Consider the following 16,554-nt stretch of genomic DNA (forward strand, 5'->3'; position numbering starts at 1 on the left):
TTCGATATTTTATGGTCCTAGTTGATGCCTCTACAAGATGGTCACATGTTTGCCTCTTGTCTACCCGTAATGTGGCATTTACCAAACTACTTGCTCAGATAATTAAATTACGAGCTCAATTCCCGGACTACTCTATCAAGTCCATTCGTTTAGACAATGCTGGTGAATTTACATCTCAAACGTTTGATGATTATTGCATGTCTATGGGAATTGAAATTGAACATTCAGTTCCTCATGTTCATACACAAAATGGTTTGGCAGAAGCTCTTATTAAGAGACTTCAAATAATAGCTCGCACTTTGCTAATGAAAACAAAGATGCCAGTTTCTGCATGGGAACATGCAATTTTGCATGTAGCAGCTTTAATTCGGTTGAGGCCCATAGCCAACCATCAATATTCCCCATTACAACTTGTTTCTGGGAGCCAGCCCAATATCTCCCATCTTCGAACATTTGGTTGTGCTGTTTATGTGCCTATTGCACCGCCACAACGAACATAAATGGGCCCTCAACGTCGATTGGGAATCTACATTGGTTTTGATTCACCATCCATTATTCGGTATTTAGAACCCATGATGGGTGATACCTTCACAGCACGGTTTGCAGATTGCCATTTTGATGAGACAATATTCCCCCCGTTAGGGGGAGATGACTGTTCCAAATGAACGTCGTGAATTAATATGGATTGTACCCACTATACTCATCTTGACCCTCGTACTAAAGAAAGTGAAATTGAAGTACGAAGGATTCTGCACCTTCAAAGTATTGCTAACACAATGCCTGATGCATTCACTGACACAGCAAAAGTGACAAGATCACATATCCCAACAATAAATGCACCGGCAAGAATTAATGTCCAAATTGGACAAAATAATGTGGCGGCCAATGAGCCATCTACTGCACGCCTGAAGCGTGGCAGACCTATAGGTTCAAAAGATTCAGTTCCTAGAAAGAGGAAAAACAAAGGCACATCTGAATCCTAATGAAATCGCCCTTGAAGAGAATATTAGGCAAGACATTAATGTCCGATCCACAATTCATGATTTTGTGACTACAGAAGAGGAAAATGACATCGGTGAGACACCAGCCCATGAAGAGGCTTATGTACCTGAAAATAAGGAAATTTCCGTAAACTACGTGTACACCAATGAGTTGTGGGATCGTTGAGATCATAGACAATATATTCTCATTCGCAGTAGCTACTGAAATAATAAAAGGCGATGACACTGAACCTCGCTCTGTTAATGAATGTAGACAGAGACAGACTGGCTCAAATGGAAAGATGCAATCCAAACTGAACTAAATTCTCTAGAAAAATGCAGTGTTTTCGGACCTGTTGTCCAAACACCACCCAATCTCAAACCGGTTGGATATAAATGGGTATTTGTGAGAAAGCGTAATGAGAAAAATGAGATTGCAAGATATAAGACGCGACTTGTTGCGCAAGGTTTTTCACAAAGGCCTGGGATAGATTATGAGGAAACATATTCTCCCGTAATGGATGCTATCACATTCCGCTATCTAATAAGTTTAGTAGTTTCGGAAAAACTTGATATGCAACTTATGGATGTTGTTACTACATACCTATACGGTGAGTTAGATACTGATATCTACATGAAAGTCCCAAAAGGACTTAGGTTGCCTGAAGCAACTACAAAACCACGCAGTATGTACTCAATCAAACTGAGACGATCCTTATATGGATTGAAGCAATCTGGATGAATGTGGTACAACCACCTCAGTGAGTATCTACTTAAGGAAGGATATGTCAATGATCCTATATGTCCTTGCGTGTTCATTAAGAAATCAAATTCTGGTTTTGCAATAGTCGCAGTTTATGTCGATGACATGAATCTGATTGGAAGTTCTTCAGAACTTGAAAAAACTGCCGAATATTTAAAGAAAGAATTTGAAATGAAAGACCTTGGAAAAACAAGGTATTGCCTTGGGCTGCAAATTGAGCATTTGGATAGTGGGATTGTTGTCCATCAATCTGCTTATACAGAAAAAATTCTGAAGAGATTTGGTATGGAAAAGGCTCACCGACTGAGTACCCCAATGGTTGTTCGGAGTCTTGACACTATGAAAGATCCATTTCGTCCAAAACAAGATGACGAAATTATCCTTGGTCCAGAAGTACCATATCTTAGTGCTATTGGTGCCCTACTTTATTTGGCACAATGTACAAGACCAGACATTGCATTTGCAGTTAGTGTATTGGCAAAATATAGCTCTGCTCCAACATCACGCCATTGGAAAGGCGTAAAAGACATGTTACGCTACCTTCGTGGTACAACATATATGGGTTTATTCTACACAAATAAATCTGTTGATAATCCCATGATTGTTGGATATGCTGATGCAGGATATCTCTCTGATCCGCATAGAGGTCTCTCTCAAACAGGATATGTTTTTACTTGTGGAGACACAGCAATTTCATGGCGATCATCTAAGCAAACACTCGTGGCAACTTCCTCTAATCATTCAGAAATAATTGCTTTATATGAGGCTGGCCGAGAATGTCTTTGGTTAAGATCCATGATTCGCCACATTCGAAGCACCTATGATTTACCTTTAGTAACTGACAAACCAACAGTCATGTATGAAGACAATACTGCTTGTATTGCTCAGATTAAAGAAGGATTCATCAAAGGTGACAAGACTAAGCATATCGCGCCAAAGTTCTTTCACACTCATGAGCTTCAAAAGAATCAAGAAATTGCAGTGAAGCAAATTCGATCCGACGAAAACTTGGCTGATTTATTCACCAAATCTCTACCTAAGTGTACTTTCCAGAAGTTAGTGGAAGGGATCGGATTGAGACGACTCTCGAAGCTATCAAGCGACCCATGCAAAGATCAGGGGGGAGATTGCAATCAGGGGGAGCATCAAGAAACATGCTACCTAGGACATATGCGCATTGTGCTCTTTTTGTTCTTCAACCAGGGTTATTTTTATCCCACTGGATTTTTGTTACATGGCAAGGTTTTTAACGAGGCAACAATAAGCTCGTCCAATGCCATCATCAATTGGTGGACATCCAAGGGGGAGTGTTGCAAAATATTATTTCTTATGTGGCTGTCCACGTTATTAGTTAGGGATCTACATGTAATATATCAATAGTTTAAACACTTATCATGTAAACCCTACCTCTATATAAGGGAGGCCTCTAAGACTGAATAACATACTTCTCTATTTTCCCCTCATCTCTCTTTATACGTTTCTTATTCTCTACAAAGTAAGTCAATACTTTTTAACACTAAAGTTATAATGGAGAAATGAGTCCAGGGAGAGAGAGCTTAGCTTAGAGAGTGAGAGAGAAGCACCATACCTTATCGGACTCTAGGTTTTGGTCGCAGTACTCTTAGGCTAGTGTTGAAGCAGGGAGCTCGGGAGGGTTTTGATCAGTAGGAGAAAGGAGAAGGAAAAGGAAAATGAAACGGTACTATATATATAGTCATAGGTCACACCTACTTTCTCACGTGCGATTCTCCTTTCTCACGTGCGATTCTCTCCCCGGTTTCCTTTTTCTTTTTTTCTTTTTCTTTTTTGAGAAAATGGTCTTCTATATTTTGGTACAAGAAAATGGTCTTCTATATTTGAATATTGACTTCTTGTCTCTCTCCCTCTTTTTCTGACCCTGTTGAAATTTGGAGAAGCAGGGAGGAATTGAATTGGGTTCTCAAAAATTTGAGTGTTATTGGGTTCTCAAAAATTTGAGTCTCTTCAGTCTCAATTTGCCGCATTTGGAAATGTTTTCTGCGCTCTAGGTCTAGGTGCTGGTGTGGCAGTAGGATTGTTTGCAGAACCCGACACCTGACTCTGCCAACAGCCCTAAACCCCTCAAACCTAGAAACCCATCTTCTTCACCTCTGTGTGATGATGCTGGAATATGGAAAAGCAGTTCGAGAGAGTGAATACGGGCAAGCTAGTGTCTCGTTCTTTCCTTTTTCCTGAGCCATCTTTGTTGTAGTTGTGATAATTTCTCTTTGTTTTTGAAAGAAACTACAAATGTGCCCCTTTTTGCGAGAATTTCAAGTGTAATTAAGGGATGAAAATCGATTAATTAGATAGAAAGAACTGTTCGCTAAGAAACAAGTAGATAAGGTCATGTGGTGAACCAATTACAAGGCATGGTATTTTCCAGGTCTATCAGTTGGTTCAGGTTGCACACGAGCAGGGGCGGATCCACATAGAGCCCAGCTTGGGCACTTGCCTACACTGGATTTTTGATTTTACATTGATTTGGTGTAGGCAAGGGATGTGAAAGTGGCAAAAATAGAGCAAAACAAGGTGAATTGGGGAAGAAAATTGCAGAAATTAGACAAAATCAAGGCAAAAACAGGGCAAAACTAAGGCAAAATATTCATAATTGCCTCCAAAATTTGCAGCTTCTCTCTAATTTTCCTCCCTTCCCCTCCTGCCATTGACTTGCCTTACCTGAAAAAAATTCTGGATCCGCCCCTGCACACGAGTGCCGGACTAGGATTGCTGAAAGTGGATCTGAATGGGTTTCTCAGCAGGATCTGCAAGCAAATATTCAGGGTTCTGACAGCTGGGCAAAGAGTTTGGAGTCGCAGTCGCTGAATGACTTGGGCTTTTCCAAACGATATTCGTGGACATGCTTTTTGAGTCAGAATATGATCTTCAGTTTTCATGTCATGTATATCTTTATTTTAGTCGCTCACTTTGTAACTTTTAACAGATATCAGAGGTTGTGAACAGCATGAAATATTTGATCGATTTCTGCCCGGAAAACAAAGTTGGCCCAATTGGTATTGTCCTGTTTTTTCTTTTTTTCTATTCCTCTTTCCATTTTGTAATTCTCTGATGCTGCTTTGCATGTTAGTTGGCCCAATACCAATTGTTCTGTTAGTTAAACTCTGCCGGGAAAACTCTGTTCTTTGTTTCTTTTGTTAATTAAACATCTTCAAAGTTAAAATTCTGGATATTACTTTGGGCTCAGTTTCTCCAGAGTTTGGGAATTAGCACAACTTTTTTGTTTTCTGGAATAGAGGCTATATTAGTTTTACCTACGTTGTTTATTTCTTTGTTTTGTGTGTTTTGTTGGTTGTTTGTTAAAAAATTGTTGGGCTATTTGTAATGTATGCTAGGGACACTTAAACCACAGCTTTGTACTGTTATAAGTTCCTTATTCGAATCAAATGAGAGACAGATGGTGAGGCACCTTAAAGCACAAAAACAATTGATTCGATTGAAGACAGGCTCTATAAGATGTTAAGGAACAGCCTCTATAAAATGAGAGAGAGATGGTAAGGCTGTTATAAGTTCCTTAATCGAATCAATTTTTTTGTACTTTTAACACTCATTCCATGGTTGTGGTTTTTGTTTACAAAGTCATTGACTGGAAATTCAAAAGAGAGCTCTGAGAGGAGTTCCACAGTAAGCATGCTCTATACATTATACATAGATCCCAATTCACCAACTTTATATCACTCTACCTTTCATATTCTTACATTATAATTTTGCTATGAGCGTGATATTGTAATCTATATCTACTGTTGCAAAGCCATTTAGTTTCTTAGTTGTCACAATCTTTTGACTTCATACTTCTTTTGAAACTGAAACCTTAAAAATGTCGTTTGAATGTTATTTCTTTTGTCAGGAAGGTTTCGTATCTACTGTTGGGACCTTGAAATGGGTAAACCATGTCATTCTCTTATCTCAGGTACCTCTCTCTCTCTCTCTTCCTCTCAGTCACCACTGTAAGAAAGGAAATCTTTTTTTACTGTGATTAATAAGGTTAGTAGTTATCTGTTTACAAAGGTGCTGGTGGCATTCAAGCTCTCATGAAAAGCAATGAAAGAAAATTAGCCGAAGAAGATCAGTCAATACTGATGGCCTCGGAATGCCTTACCCCATCATCAGGGCTGGTTTGTTACAAAACTCTCCACGTGAAATTCAAGGCTTTAACTTTGAAAAGGTTTGTTATGCCAAAGTTTTCTCCTTTTTTTTTTTTTTTTTTTTTTTTCCTTCATGCAGCCATTAGAGAACTAACCAAATATATGTGGATTAATTATGCATAGTTTCTTCATGTCCTATGTGAAATTCAAATCAGACTGCTCTCTTTACATTGCTGTAATCTATACATGGGGAAAAAAAACATGTGCTGTTCACATTTTGTAAAGGAGGCCTGAATTTTTTAGCAATTGTAAGCAATCCTAGACGATGTCTGGATAGATCATTATGTAAAGTTCACTCATATGATACAAAAGTGCATTGGTCGTAGGAGATTCTAGGTGTATTGTAATGGCCCTTTTTTCAAATGAAAGTAAGACAGTCCACAAACAAATAGCTGCTGAAACATCCCATGCAGAATGTATACTTGGTCATATTCCCGAATTTTGGTTTCTTATGATATGTTTGATAGATTTGCTTATATTTACATGTGATCATTGGTTTCTTATGAATTACTACGATTTTTTTTTTCTATTGGTTTAGGTCTGATCTTTATTTCAGCAAGAGTTTATATGTAACTAAATGAATCACTCTCTTTACATGCTAGGCATGAATTTGAAATATTTAAATCATAGTGATTCTGTGGCAGGTTGAAACTGAATTTGAACAACAATAGGCAAATGGTAAGGCAGAAGAATGAAAAAATGCGATTCACAATGGTGAACATGTTCGGGATTAACAGAATAACAGATGACAGAAGACAATGACTAAACTTGAAATGACCGAGTGGAAACTTACAAGTTCATTTGGTTGGTGCACTACAAACAGGAAATGAATCAACCACTTCCACACCCGCCCACCCTCTTCCTGACAAAAAAGGAGTCCTTGACAGAGACAGAAGACAGTTTTTCAGCACTGACTCAGACAAGAAAGCTCACAGGTAAACCTCTACAAAAATTTTCTTCATTCAGCTTCATTTTTCTTGAGAGCTCAAACAATAGTAGCGACTAAACTTGACTCTAGGAGATACTACCATTTATGTACACAATAAAACCACTCAAATCTATCAATGTAAGTACGGTATACACTACATATATTTTCCTACCCTTTTGTGATGCTGTAAACCCTCAAATGTTATTACATTTATGCTCTGGTTTCACACTTTTTAATAGAAATGTTTAATATTCTCTCTTTTCTCCTGCATTTGCAGCTACCTGATAGCTTACAGTTGGTAAAAAATGAAATTTACTGTCGTCTCACAAAGAATGGTATTTCTTGCTTGGTAATTTTTCTGGATCTACATTGGTTTACAATTTTTAATCTGATCAGCTATTACTGCTTTTGCACCTTCAGTCTGTACTTTGCTTTTGTGAGGCCAACGAAAATTCAGTTATATCATACTTCATGTTAATGCACTTGAATATCGTACTGATTCGTTTGCTTTCAATTCTGGACCTGATTCTTATTGTTCTTGGTTATGATTGTAGCTGCAATTGGTACTGAACTCAGGAAGAGCAACCTGCTGTTCTATGTATTACCAGATTAAAGGTATTGTCTTTTCAATTTCTTTTTTTTTCTCTCTCTTTTTTGTTCCTACAGTTTGGTTACAATCTGAATTGACAACATCATTTCACTTTATATAGACTCATTACTTCAGCAGAAATCTTTGGTTGTATTTTCTTTCTTTCATCAACTTTTAAAATTGGATTGCACAGACAGATGAATTAGTTCTGTACGGCCACCATAAAAATTATATATTCATCTCACAATGCGTAAAAATTCATTACAAAAAACTTAAGAAAGCAGCTACTGCCCAGCATTGGTTCTGCTGATGCTCTTCTTTATGTTCTTGATTTCTTTGTCTAAACAAAAAAGTTTAAAAGAATGAATAAACTTTCTTTAATCTGTGTAGCAAACAAACTGTATTGAATCAGTATTACTAAACCTGAACATTCAGCTATTGTCATTTTGGTATGGAAATTGGTAATTTTGATAGACATTTCACGGTTTTCCAGTTTTCTAAGGCTGAAATGTTTTCAAAAAAGCTTTGCATTGCGTGTAAAATCCTTTTCTGAACTCTTAAACTAGGCATATGTATGACTCATGTTTGTCTACTGGATGTGTAGTTGTAAATAGCATTATCTTTCCAGATTTCTGTCTACACTGCATACCAGTTATAAAATTCCCATTTCACATCTATTTTCATGTTCTTCTTCAGTATAATCATACCTCCTTGCTTATACAGCTGTGTTCCGATTCCTTGCGCAGCTTTCATCTTAAACTGGAATTCTTCATGTTTGAAAATGCAGAATATATGGTAATCATCATTGCTGACGGAGCAACACAGGGTCTTCCTTCAAACAAATTGCAATCGATGAACCAGCAACTAGCAACAACATGAAGTACAGATGAATGGGATTGTACAACGAGCCATATAATTACTACGCAAACGAATTTCGATTTATAGCTTCATTTTCTTTGCATAAATTGTATTCAATTTATGACTTCTCTTTGATTTCACGATTCACATTTTTCGATCAAAATTCATTTTACATTATTAATCCATAAGTTTGAACACCTATATACTCCAATCATCTGTCTGCCAATTTGTTTCACCACTTTTGTTGAACCAATTCATTCCCGCAGCAGAGCTGTTGCTAGTCAATGTAAATTAACAGTAGACTGATCTGTTACCGATCAATGGCCCACATAAGTGGCCCACATAAGCAGCCCACCTTCACCCAATTCCTTGCGTGTGAACACTCACACCTGTTAGCAATCCTACTACAGCCATGATATCCAATCAGTTTCTCACACGTGTCATTTTGGGGACAATTGTGCCATGAACTGTCCTTTTTGGTCAGACGCCGTACACACGATTATGGTGATCTGCGAAGCACATGATCTTCACTGCTTCTTTGGATTTCTAGTGAAACATGACAGAGTTTAGATATAGCAAATAGGTAATGGCACCACTATTGATTTTCCTTTTGAACATTAGTATCACTCTGGGGGGAAAAAAATCCTTAATATTTCATTTTGTTTTTTTTTATGTAAAAGCAAGAATAAAATGATAATGTGTAATCTTCTAGAGAATGTAATAGGAACAACTAAACACATAAGTTTTTGTTTATAAAATGGTACGATGAGTAGAACTATATAATAATGTGTGTATAAAAGTTACGAAATGAAATGAGTTATGAAATGTGTGTAAGACGATTTCAAGTTCCAACATAACAATTGACAAGTTACTAAATAACAAAATTTTTATAAAAAAAAGTAAATAAATTATTTTACGAACATAAATATGAAAATTTCAAATAAGTTTTTTTGTTGTGTAATACACCAGGTGACACAACATGCTGCGTTGACAATTCATACAAAAACACCTCTGTCACACTAGATTATGTTACCTCAATCGATATGTGTTGTAACCGTCGCATTAGACACGTGATAGTGTTCGGTTCTAACGCAATGATTTAGAATATTTTCCATCGATATCCGAAAATCATTTTCCTACCAAAAAAAAGGAAAAAAGAAAAATACAAAAACTGATTACACTGTCATTCTCGCAAAGAGAGACCCACCGCAGTTACTCCTTTCTTCTTCTTCTTCTTCTCCATTGTCATCGTCCCTCAAAATCAACGCAACACAAAACAAAAACCCCAAACCACCAAAAACACTGACGACGAAGACGACCCAGTCTTTCTCCTCCACAGTGAACCCATCACACAAAGTCAAAACTCATCTTCCTCCGAGCTGCCACGTCATCCCCCACCAGCTCGAACCCACCTATACTCTGCTTTTCTTTTTTTTTCCTCTGCGGTTGACCTAAATTATCCTCTTTACCATTTTCGAATTCCATAGAAAAACCGAGAGAAGGTTAGAGAGAGAGAGAGAGAGAGAGAGAGGGGCAAAATGGGGAATTCATTTGGGTGCTCTGCCTCCGGCGAGAGGCTGGTATCGGCGGCGAGAGATGGAGATGTGATTGAAGCGAAGATGTTATTGGATTGCAACCCTTGCCTTGCTAAGTACTCAACCTTTGGTGGGCTTAACTCTCCTCTCCATTTCGCCGCTGCTAAAGGCCACAACGAGGTCGTTTTGGGTTTTCTTTTTGTTTTTCTGGGTTCGCTTCTAATTTGAAATTGATGATTGTTTGGTTTCGTTTTTCTGATTTGGCTTCTTTTCTGGGTCTGATTTAGATTGTTTCGTTGCTTCTGGAGAATGGAGCTGATGTCAATTCCAGAAATTACTGTGGCCAGGTATGAAACTTGGTGCTGTTCTAATTGAATTGTGGGTTTCTTTATTTGATTTAAGCATTTCAATCTCTGTTTGAGTAAATTCTGGGATATGGGTAGTTAGAAAGATTGGAACTTTGTGTGGTTTGATGCATAAATTGGGACCCTGGAATTGAAAATTGAAGATCATGATGGGATTTGATTAGGTTCCTGTTTAGATTGGTTTCGATGCTTTGTGGGGATAACCGTCTTTTCTTCACCATCGGAGCAGAGTTTTGGAAAAGATACAGCTGTGGGATCTTTTGCATTGTGTTCAGCACTATTGTGGTTCTGAGTCTGATTAAGTCATTTGGTTTGTGTGTAGACAGCTTTGATGCAAGCTTGTCGATATGGACATTGGGAAGTTTTGCAAACGCTCCTGCTGTTTAGGTGCAATGTGAGTTCCTTCGGTGGTTGAATCTCAATCTTGTTTAGGGAAGTAGTATGTAGTAGTTATGTTTTGATATCTTCAAGTTCTTTTCTTCTTGGTACTAGGTTACAAGAGCAGACTACCTTACAGGCAGAACAGCTCTTCATTTTGCTGCTGTAAATGGACATGTAAGATGTATAAGACTTGTTGTGGCTGACTTTGTTCCAAGTGTTCCTTATGAAGCTATGAATTCTCAGATAGATAGTGACAGAGGTGACGGTGCAAATGCGACAAGTAAAAATGAGCAAAGGTTTGTGGGTAGCTCTTATTTTTTTTTCTTTAGCAGAGTAGATAAAATACATCTAAATTCTTCCTAGATTGTAACACAAACGGAAAAAAGGTAATGAAATGGGAGTACTTTTCAATTTTGATGATTCACAGAGGCTAATTCACCAAATTCTGTCTCAGCATGAAATATTCAATGCAGTAGGTAAGTAGGTTTAAACCGATCTTGGCCCATGCAAATTAGGTATTATCATTGAGGTATTTACAGTTTATGTAGCTTTCGGACAAGCCCATTGTCAGTTAGGTTAAGTTTTGGTGACTTTAGGTTCCAAAATCAATTGATATTTGATATATACATCTCTTTCTTGCTATTTATTCATTCTATTCCAGTGCAGTGCTCTGTCCAAGTTTGTAAATAAGCCAGCAGATTGTGGCATTACCGCTCTTCATATGGCTGCATTGAATGGGTATTTTGATTGCATACAGCTCCTACTTGATCTTCATGCAAATGTGGCAGCTGTTACATTTCATTATGGAACGTCTATGGATTTAATAGGTCTGGTTTCTGTTTAGTTATTAGTACCTAACCCGATGGAATGTTGCTTTATCATCCTGCTTTGGACTGAAGTGAAAGTTTAATTTTGTAGGAGCCGGAAGTTCTCCATTGCACTACGCTGCTTGTGGGGGTAACTTAAAATGCTGTCAGGCAAGAGATATATATTTCTTTCATGGCCTTTAGAATAATATTTTCTCTCTTGGATTTAAAACAATGGCTTCCATATTTGTGCAGATCCTCCTTGCAAGAGGTGCTAGCAAGATGACTTTAAATTGCAATGGGTACGAGTCTTCTGGCATTTAAAATTGGTATTCAGTTACTATTGTCATGATTAACATGAGGTATATTCTTTCAGGTGGCTTCCTCTTGATGTTGCCAGAATGTGGGGGCGCCACTGGCTTGAACCGCTGCTAGCACCCAATTCCGACACAATAATACCGGCATTCCCCCTTTCTAATTACCTATCACTGCCTCTCATGAGCATACTGAACGTAGCAAGGTAACTTTTAAATACAGTCCACCTCTTGATGTAAATCGTATCGAAAGTCTGGGTGCCTTATCTTATTGCTGTAGAATATTGTCTGGTCTCTTTCAAATGAATACAAAGTCAAGTATGTTAAGATTAAGTTCATTAAAAGTAAATGAGTACACATGTATAGATTTCAGCATACAATCAGCAAATCCTAGGAGAAAAAAAGGGTATAATGGTTGGGGTATTGCTGTTGTTTATTATGAAATAATCTTGAAAGAGTTTGAACTTTTTTCTTTGAATCTTCATGAGCGCTCAGTCCTGAATTAATCTCCAAGATGACAGCTTTTGGACATTGGTTGTAGCTTGTCAAACCATGCACCCAGTGTTCCATTTCCGACTTTGATAGATGCTTGAAATATAAAATAGTGCTCCTTCTTTTTGCAGAATTTTATAATTTAGGTTGATGTCTAGTGCTTGGTGTCTAGACTTTCACCATAACGACCACATGCATAGACACTCCACACACACACACACAAAAATTCTTAATTATAGTCACCATATAGACTTATGTATTGGATCTTACTGCAGAGAGTGTGGATTCAAGTCTGGAACAACCTCAACCGATGAGGCTGATACTTGTGCTGTCTGCCTGGAAAGAGCATGTTTTGTTGCTGCAGAAGGTTTGTCCCATCTAGGCCTCTCTTTGCGGTTCTTTACACGTTAATCATTATTTTCCTCCTATCTTTCCACATTACCTTTCGCCACGATCTACGTGAATGCTCGGTTCATGCTGTCGTATAGCTGTGTAGTCACTTACCTAATCATCCTTTAGTGAGGTCCTTAGCAGTTGTATGTGGAAGTACTTCCAATTAGTTCATTAGCCTAGAGAGCAAGTCCTCTGTGGTTACTATGAGAATAAATTCTGATATACAATGCAGCTCTACATTGGAGTTGTTTGTGTCTATTTCTGTTTAATACTGTCAAAAGATCGAATTGTCTATGGGGGTAAGTTAGTCAACCAATAATTTCTATATATATGCACTTATGCAGACAAGTCGACATCCCAAATTCCCATTTTTTATTTCACGACTCGTAATGATATAGAACACAGTGATCTCTTTTATGATATTTGAGACGGTCATAGCACCTAATTGTTCCATTTATGACCGTTAAAAATATCACTCGAACAAAGTTATTAGATTCTAGTATTTAAGTTATGTCTTTACTAGTTTAACTTGTATTACTTGTGCTTTTAGGATGTAAGCATGAGCTTTGTGTTAGATGCGCACTCTATCTCTGCTCAACAAGCAACATCCCTGCAGAAATGGTAGGCCCACCAGGGTCCATTCCATGCCCTTTTTGTAGGCATGGAATCATCTCGTTTGTAAAGTTGCCTGGTTCCCCAGCAAAGGAAAACAAAATACCCATGTCACTCGGCCTCTGTACCCCATGCATGCTTCATCGTGACCCTCACCGTGAATCCCCAGCTTGTGCTCCAGAGATAAAAAAGAACCGTGTAGCTTCAGTTTCTTCAGAACTACTCTGCCCGGTCACTTGTAGTCCATTTCCTTCCGTTGCCATTCCATTGTGCACTTGCAATGATGGTCCATGCCCACCATTTGAATCCCGGAATGCAGAAACTCAAGATGAATTTCCCGGTTCACAAGCGACGTCAACAGACCAGAGTAAAATGGAAGGGCCAAGACTTGAAAAAACAAGCTGTTCAAACATGTTCTGGAGCAGAAGAAGCTGCAGCAGGGAGCATCAGTGCAATGCTGAGATAAACGCTTGACGAGTTCAGTTGTGATTGCACCAAAACTTCTCATGTGCCAGTAAAAAGGAAATTTTGATTCACAGCAGTGTTGTCTGTATGTTTGAGATCCTTCTGTTGTATGCAAGCCCGTGTTTGCTTCCGGTGTTTTAGTTCAGGTGGCTGGCATGGTGGAATTTGGGTGTGGGAACTGTCATCACCCTTCCAGTTCTAGATTGCTCGTATGTTATTTAAGAGGGCTGTAAAATTTGGGTGGTGGGATTATACATTGGTTGTAATTGTGTAAAAGAAAGAAAGAAAGAGTCTCTTTTCACTATATTATTCTTCCTTTCAAATTTCTCAGACTGCTTTTCGTTTCCCCCGGCAAAAAGAATGGATAGACTTCTGCCATGCATTTTCTCAGGATCAAACACCAGAAACTTTATTCATAATGTAAATCGGCTTTTCTGAGTTTCTCTACATCCTTAGTTTAGTTCAAAAATCAAATGTGTCATATTCTTTTTTTTTTTAGAATAAAATGTGTCATATTCATGAGTGGATAACTCGATATTCTAACAGTACATGATGATTAAGAACCACAAACAAATTTGGTTTCTTTGCATGGTTCATGTACAGCATGTCGAAACTTTGCTAAAGAACAGTGTTTGAGTGCGCAAAGGTATTTTCAAAGACTCTTTAGCTAAAGAAATTAAAAAATGAAGGTGGTCCGAAGAATTCGTTTTATTTGTGCATTCTTAATTTGACGAAATTGAAAAACTAAGAATTCAGATTTTGATTCTAGACTCTTGAGCTGGATCTTCTAAAGTCTAAACATCCCAAATGAACTTTATGAGCCTCAAAAAACCAAATTAATCTACATTCATGGAGTAACATTGACCGTTTAAAATGACTGTAATAAAAAATAATAATAATAAGCTACTTCAGATGACAAATAACCGAACGACACGTAACTGTGCTACTGCCTTAGTAGCCAAGCTTATACATGACTACTTTTACCATGCAAAAAGTTGCAAAACCAATATCTTATTCAACAAGAGCTAAAAGCTCAGAACAAAAAACGAATAAACGATACTGGATAAACGTACACACACTCAAACCCTAGCTGCTAGTAAACACACGAACAGTTACCTACGTAAATGATAGCATTAGTACAGTACATGCCAGAAAGCCCCCAAACGTAGCCCCCGAGCTCCTTATGTTATTATCGGAATTGAATTAGTACGTTTTCCCTTATTGATGTGTCTGAGCTAGTCAATTACTCATCTTCTTCTGGCAGCAGTTTCTCTTTGTGCATTGAAGTAGACAGCAGCCACAGGCAGGCCAAGACCATTCTCTTGTGAAAATTGTCTTGTGTTGAAGTTGTCCCGTGACGCCGGAACTCTCACCGTCTGCCTTCCTCTGGCCTGCTTGAACAGCAGAAACACGTAACGGTGAATCCCCACCACCGGTTTCGGAGTTTCATACTCCACAACTTCTCTTCCTGCTCATGAAATTGATTGCATACAGATTGGTTACTTAAATTTGGAGGTTACATATGGAAAACCCTAACCGATCGATCTTCGTTACTGTTATAATGTACATAATCTTACCAAAGGAGACATCAGTGGTACCAGGAATGTCTGTCACCACCCTGAGATTAGTAAATAAAAACTACTTCAGTACTTTTATCGATTAATGAAAAAAAGAGAGTAGAAAACTATGACTTTGTTGGATGATGAATACAAACCAGTGGAGATGTTCTCTCAAGTATGGATCACTGGGGCTTGGGAAATCAGGATCGGTCATAACCTTCAAGTGTTGATCACCACAATTCAGAAAACCAAATACATAACAAAGATATTACTCAACAGCTAGATAATGAATATAGATATTAGCTAGACGTACTATTAACTATGAAGTGAAGCTATGACAGAACTTACTAATGTATAAGCAGCCCTCATATCTTCACCTCCGATGTCGACGCGAGGCTTAGCAGTAATGACAGAAGGCATGAACTCATGGCCATTAGAAACTTGTTTGTTGCTACTGTAAATTACATCCATTTTCACAGTTGGGGTGAACATGTCCACAACCTCTCCTACCACTCTTCCAAGAGTTAGGGTCTCCATCATCCTCGACATCAATGAAGTAGTGGAGTAGTTTCAGAAAGAGATATAAGCAACTAGCAGAAGATGAATGTGTGTTTTGTGTTGGTGTAATACTAGGTCTGAGAATGTTGGCTTATTATATAGGCACAAGAAAGCTAGCAAATTAAGGACGTACAATACTTTTTAAGAGTCCAAAAGCTTAATTGGCTCTTACAATCTCAAAGAATATTGAGGGTTGTATACTTGGGGAAATGACATGTATGATGAGAATTTGTTGAGCTTGTCCCAATTATCAGATATCCCGGCCAGTCTGAAAAGCACAAAGTTTTCTGACCAGCAAAAAGAAAAGACAGTACAATGTTTGTCAATTATCTCTCTTGCAGATATAAGAATCTAATGTCATTGCTTATTGGGTTAGTGAGAATGAGGAATATATAGCTTTTTCCTATTTTGATATATATTAAACTATATCTTGAGCAAATGGGAATTCAGCTTTTTAATCTACAGGTGTTTTTTTTTCTTCTGCATGCCCATGATCAAAGCTCGGGAGAATCAACAGAACACTATCTATGTGTGTGTTATACTGAAGAAGTTTTTAGATTTATTGAGACAGCAAGAAGATGGAAATATATTCTTCTGAAAATTGTGCCATGTGTGTTATACTGAAGAAGTTTTGAGATTTATTGAGACACCAAGAAGATGGAAATTTATAATTTGTGCCATGTGTGTTATACTGAACAAGTTTTGAGATTTATTGAGACACCAAGAAGATGGAAATATATTCTTCTGAAAATTGTGCCATACAGCTACAGATCGA

General features: G+C 37.9%; 3 protein-coding genes across 10 annotated transcripts; 2 read left to right on the top strand and 1 right to left on the bottom strand.

The window, feature by feature from the left end:
• Positions 1–5,221: 5,221 nt before the first annotated feature.
• LOC112189937 lies at positions 5,222–8,375 on the top strand. 7 transcript variants are annotated; one of them, XR_005804770.1, is made up of 8 exons: positions 5,222–5,403; positions 5,627–5,689; positions 5,772–5,944; positions 6,569–6,602; positions 6,748–6,859; positions 7,130–7,201; positions 7,407–7,467; positions 8,229–8,375. XR_005804770.1 is itself a non-coding variant. In XM_040512760.1 (7 exons), the coding sequence occupies exons 2-6, from the start codon at positions 5,659–5,661 to the stop codon at positions 7,463–7,465; spliced, it is 393 nt and encodes a 130-aa protein (XP_040368694.1). In that variant the 5' UTR covers positions 5,222–5,403; positions 5,627–5,658; the 3' UTR covers positions 7,466–7,467; positions 8,229–8,375. The 7 variants fall into 7 exon arrangements, 3 of the variants coding, with proteins under 3 accessions (XP_040368694.1, XP_040368692.1, XP_040368693.1); XR_002932148.2 differs by having other exon boundaries at positions 5,788–5,944; XR_005804769.1 differs by having other exon boundaries at positions 5,788–5,944; positions 7,130–7,187.
• Positions 8,376–9,507: 1,132 nt separating this feature from the next.
• LOC112175687 (E3 ubiquitin-protein ligase XBAT33) lies at positions 9,508–14,060 on the top strand. Of its 2 annotated transcripts, none has more exons than XM_024313440.2 (10): positions 9,508–10,014; positions 10,122–10,181; positions 10,522–10,593; positions 10,692–10,876; positions 11,247–11,407; positions 11,499–11,557; positions 11,642–11,688; positions 11,763–11,906; positions 12,468–12,559; positions 13,136–14,060. In XM_024313440.2, the coding sequence occupies exons 1-10, from the start codon at positions 9,838–9,840 to the stop codon at positions 13,669–13,671; spliced, it is 1,533 nt and encodes a 510-aa protein (XP_024169208.1). In that variant the 5' UTR covers positions 9,508–9,837; the 3' UTR covers positions 13,672–14,060. The 2 variants fall into 2 exon arrangements, with proteins under 2 accessions (XP_024169208.1, XP_024169278.1); XM_024313510.2 differs by having other exon boundaries at positions 9,933–10,014; positions 10,526–10,593.
• Positions 14,061–14,577: 517 nt separating this feature from the next.
• LOC112180816 (CEN-like protein 1) lies at positions 14,578–15,791 on the bottom strand. The gene is made up of 4 exons (XM_024319379.2): positions 15,570–15,791; positions 15,377–15,438; positions 15,240–15,280; positions 14,578–15,130 (listed from the first exon to the last, which is right to left on the bottom strand). Exons 1-4 carry the CDS (start codon positions 15,768–15,770, stop codon positions 14,910–14,912), a joined length of 525 nt encoding a protein of 174 aa, XP_024175147.1. The 5' UTR covers positions 15,771–15,791; the 3' UTR covers positions 14,578–14,909.
• Positions 15,792–16,554: the final 763 nt, after the last annotated feature.

The sequence above is a fragment of the Rosa chinensis genome, chromosome 1 (genome assembly GCF_002994745.2).
Source record: "Rosa chinensis cultivar Old Blush chromosome 1, RchiOBHm-V2, whole genome shotgun sequence".
Lineage (NCBI taxonomy): Eukaryota > Viridiplantae > Streptophyta > Magnoliopsida > Rosales > Rosaceae > Rosa > Rosa chinensis.

Excerpts from the sequence above, each read along its gene's own strand:
- LOC112175687 (XM_024313440.2), top strand. The coding sequence starts at position 9,838 with ATGGGGAATTCATTTGGGTGCTCTGCCTCCGGCGAGAGGCTGGTATCG. Across the intron at positions 11,907-12,467 it reads AGCATACTGAACGTAGCAAG|AGAGTGTGGATTCAAGTCTG; the intron begins GTAACTTTTAAA and ends ATCTTACTGCAG. Across the intron at positions 12,560-13,135 it reads ATGTTTTGTTGCTGCAGAAG|GATGTAAGCATGAGCTTTGT; the intron begins GTTTGTCCCATC and ends TTGTGCTTTTAG.
- LOC112180816 (XM_024319379.2), bottom strand. The coding sequence starts at position 15,770 with ATGTCGAGGATGATGGAGACCCTAACTCTTGGAAGAGTGGTAGGAGAG. Across the intron at positions 15,439-15,569 it reads TGAGGGCTGCTTATACATTA|GTTATGACCGATCCTGATTT; the intron begins GTAAGTTCTGTC and ends CAACACTTGAAG. Across the intron at positions 15,131-15,239 it reads TACCACTGATGTCTCCTTTG|GAAGAGAAGTTGTGGAGTAT; the intron begins GTAAGATTATGT and ends TTTCATGAGCAG.
- LOC112189937 (XM_040512758.1), top strand. The coding sequence starts at position 5,659 with ATGGGTAAACCATGTCATTCTCTTATCTCAG. Across the intron at positions 5,945-6,568 it reads AAGGCTTTAACTTTGAAAAG|GTTGAAACTGAATTTGAACA; the intron begins GTTTGTTATGCC and ends ATTCTGTGGCAG. Across the intron at positions 6,603-6,747 it reads TGAACAACAATAGGCAAATG|GAAATGAATCAACCACTTCC; the intron begins GTAAGGCAGAAG and ends CACTACAAACAG.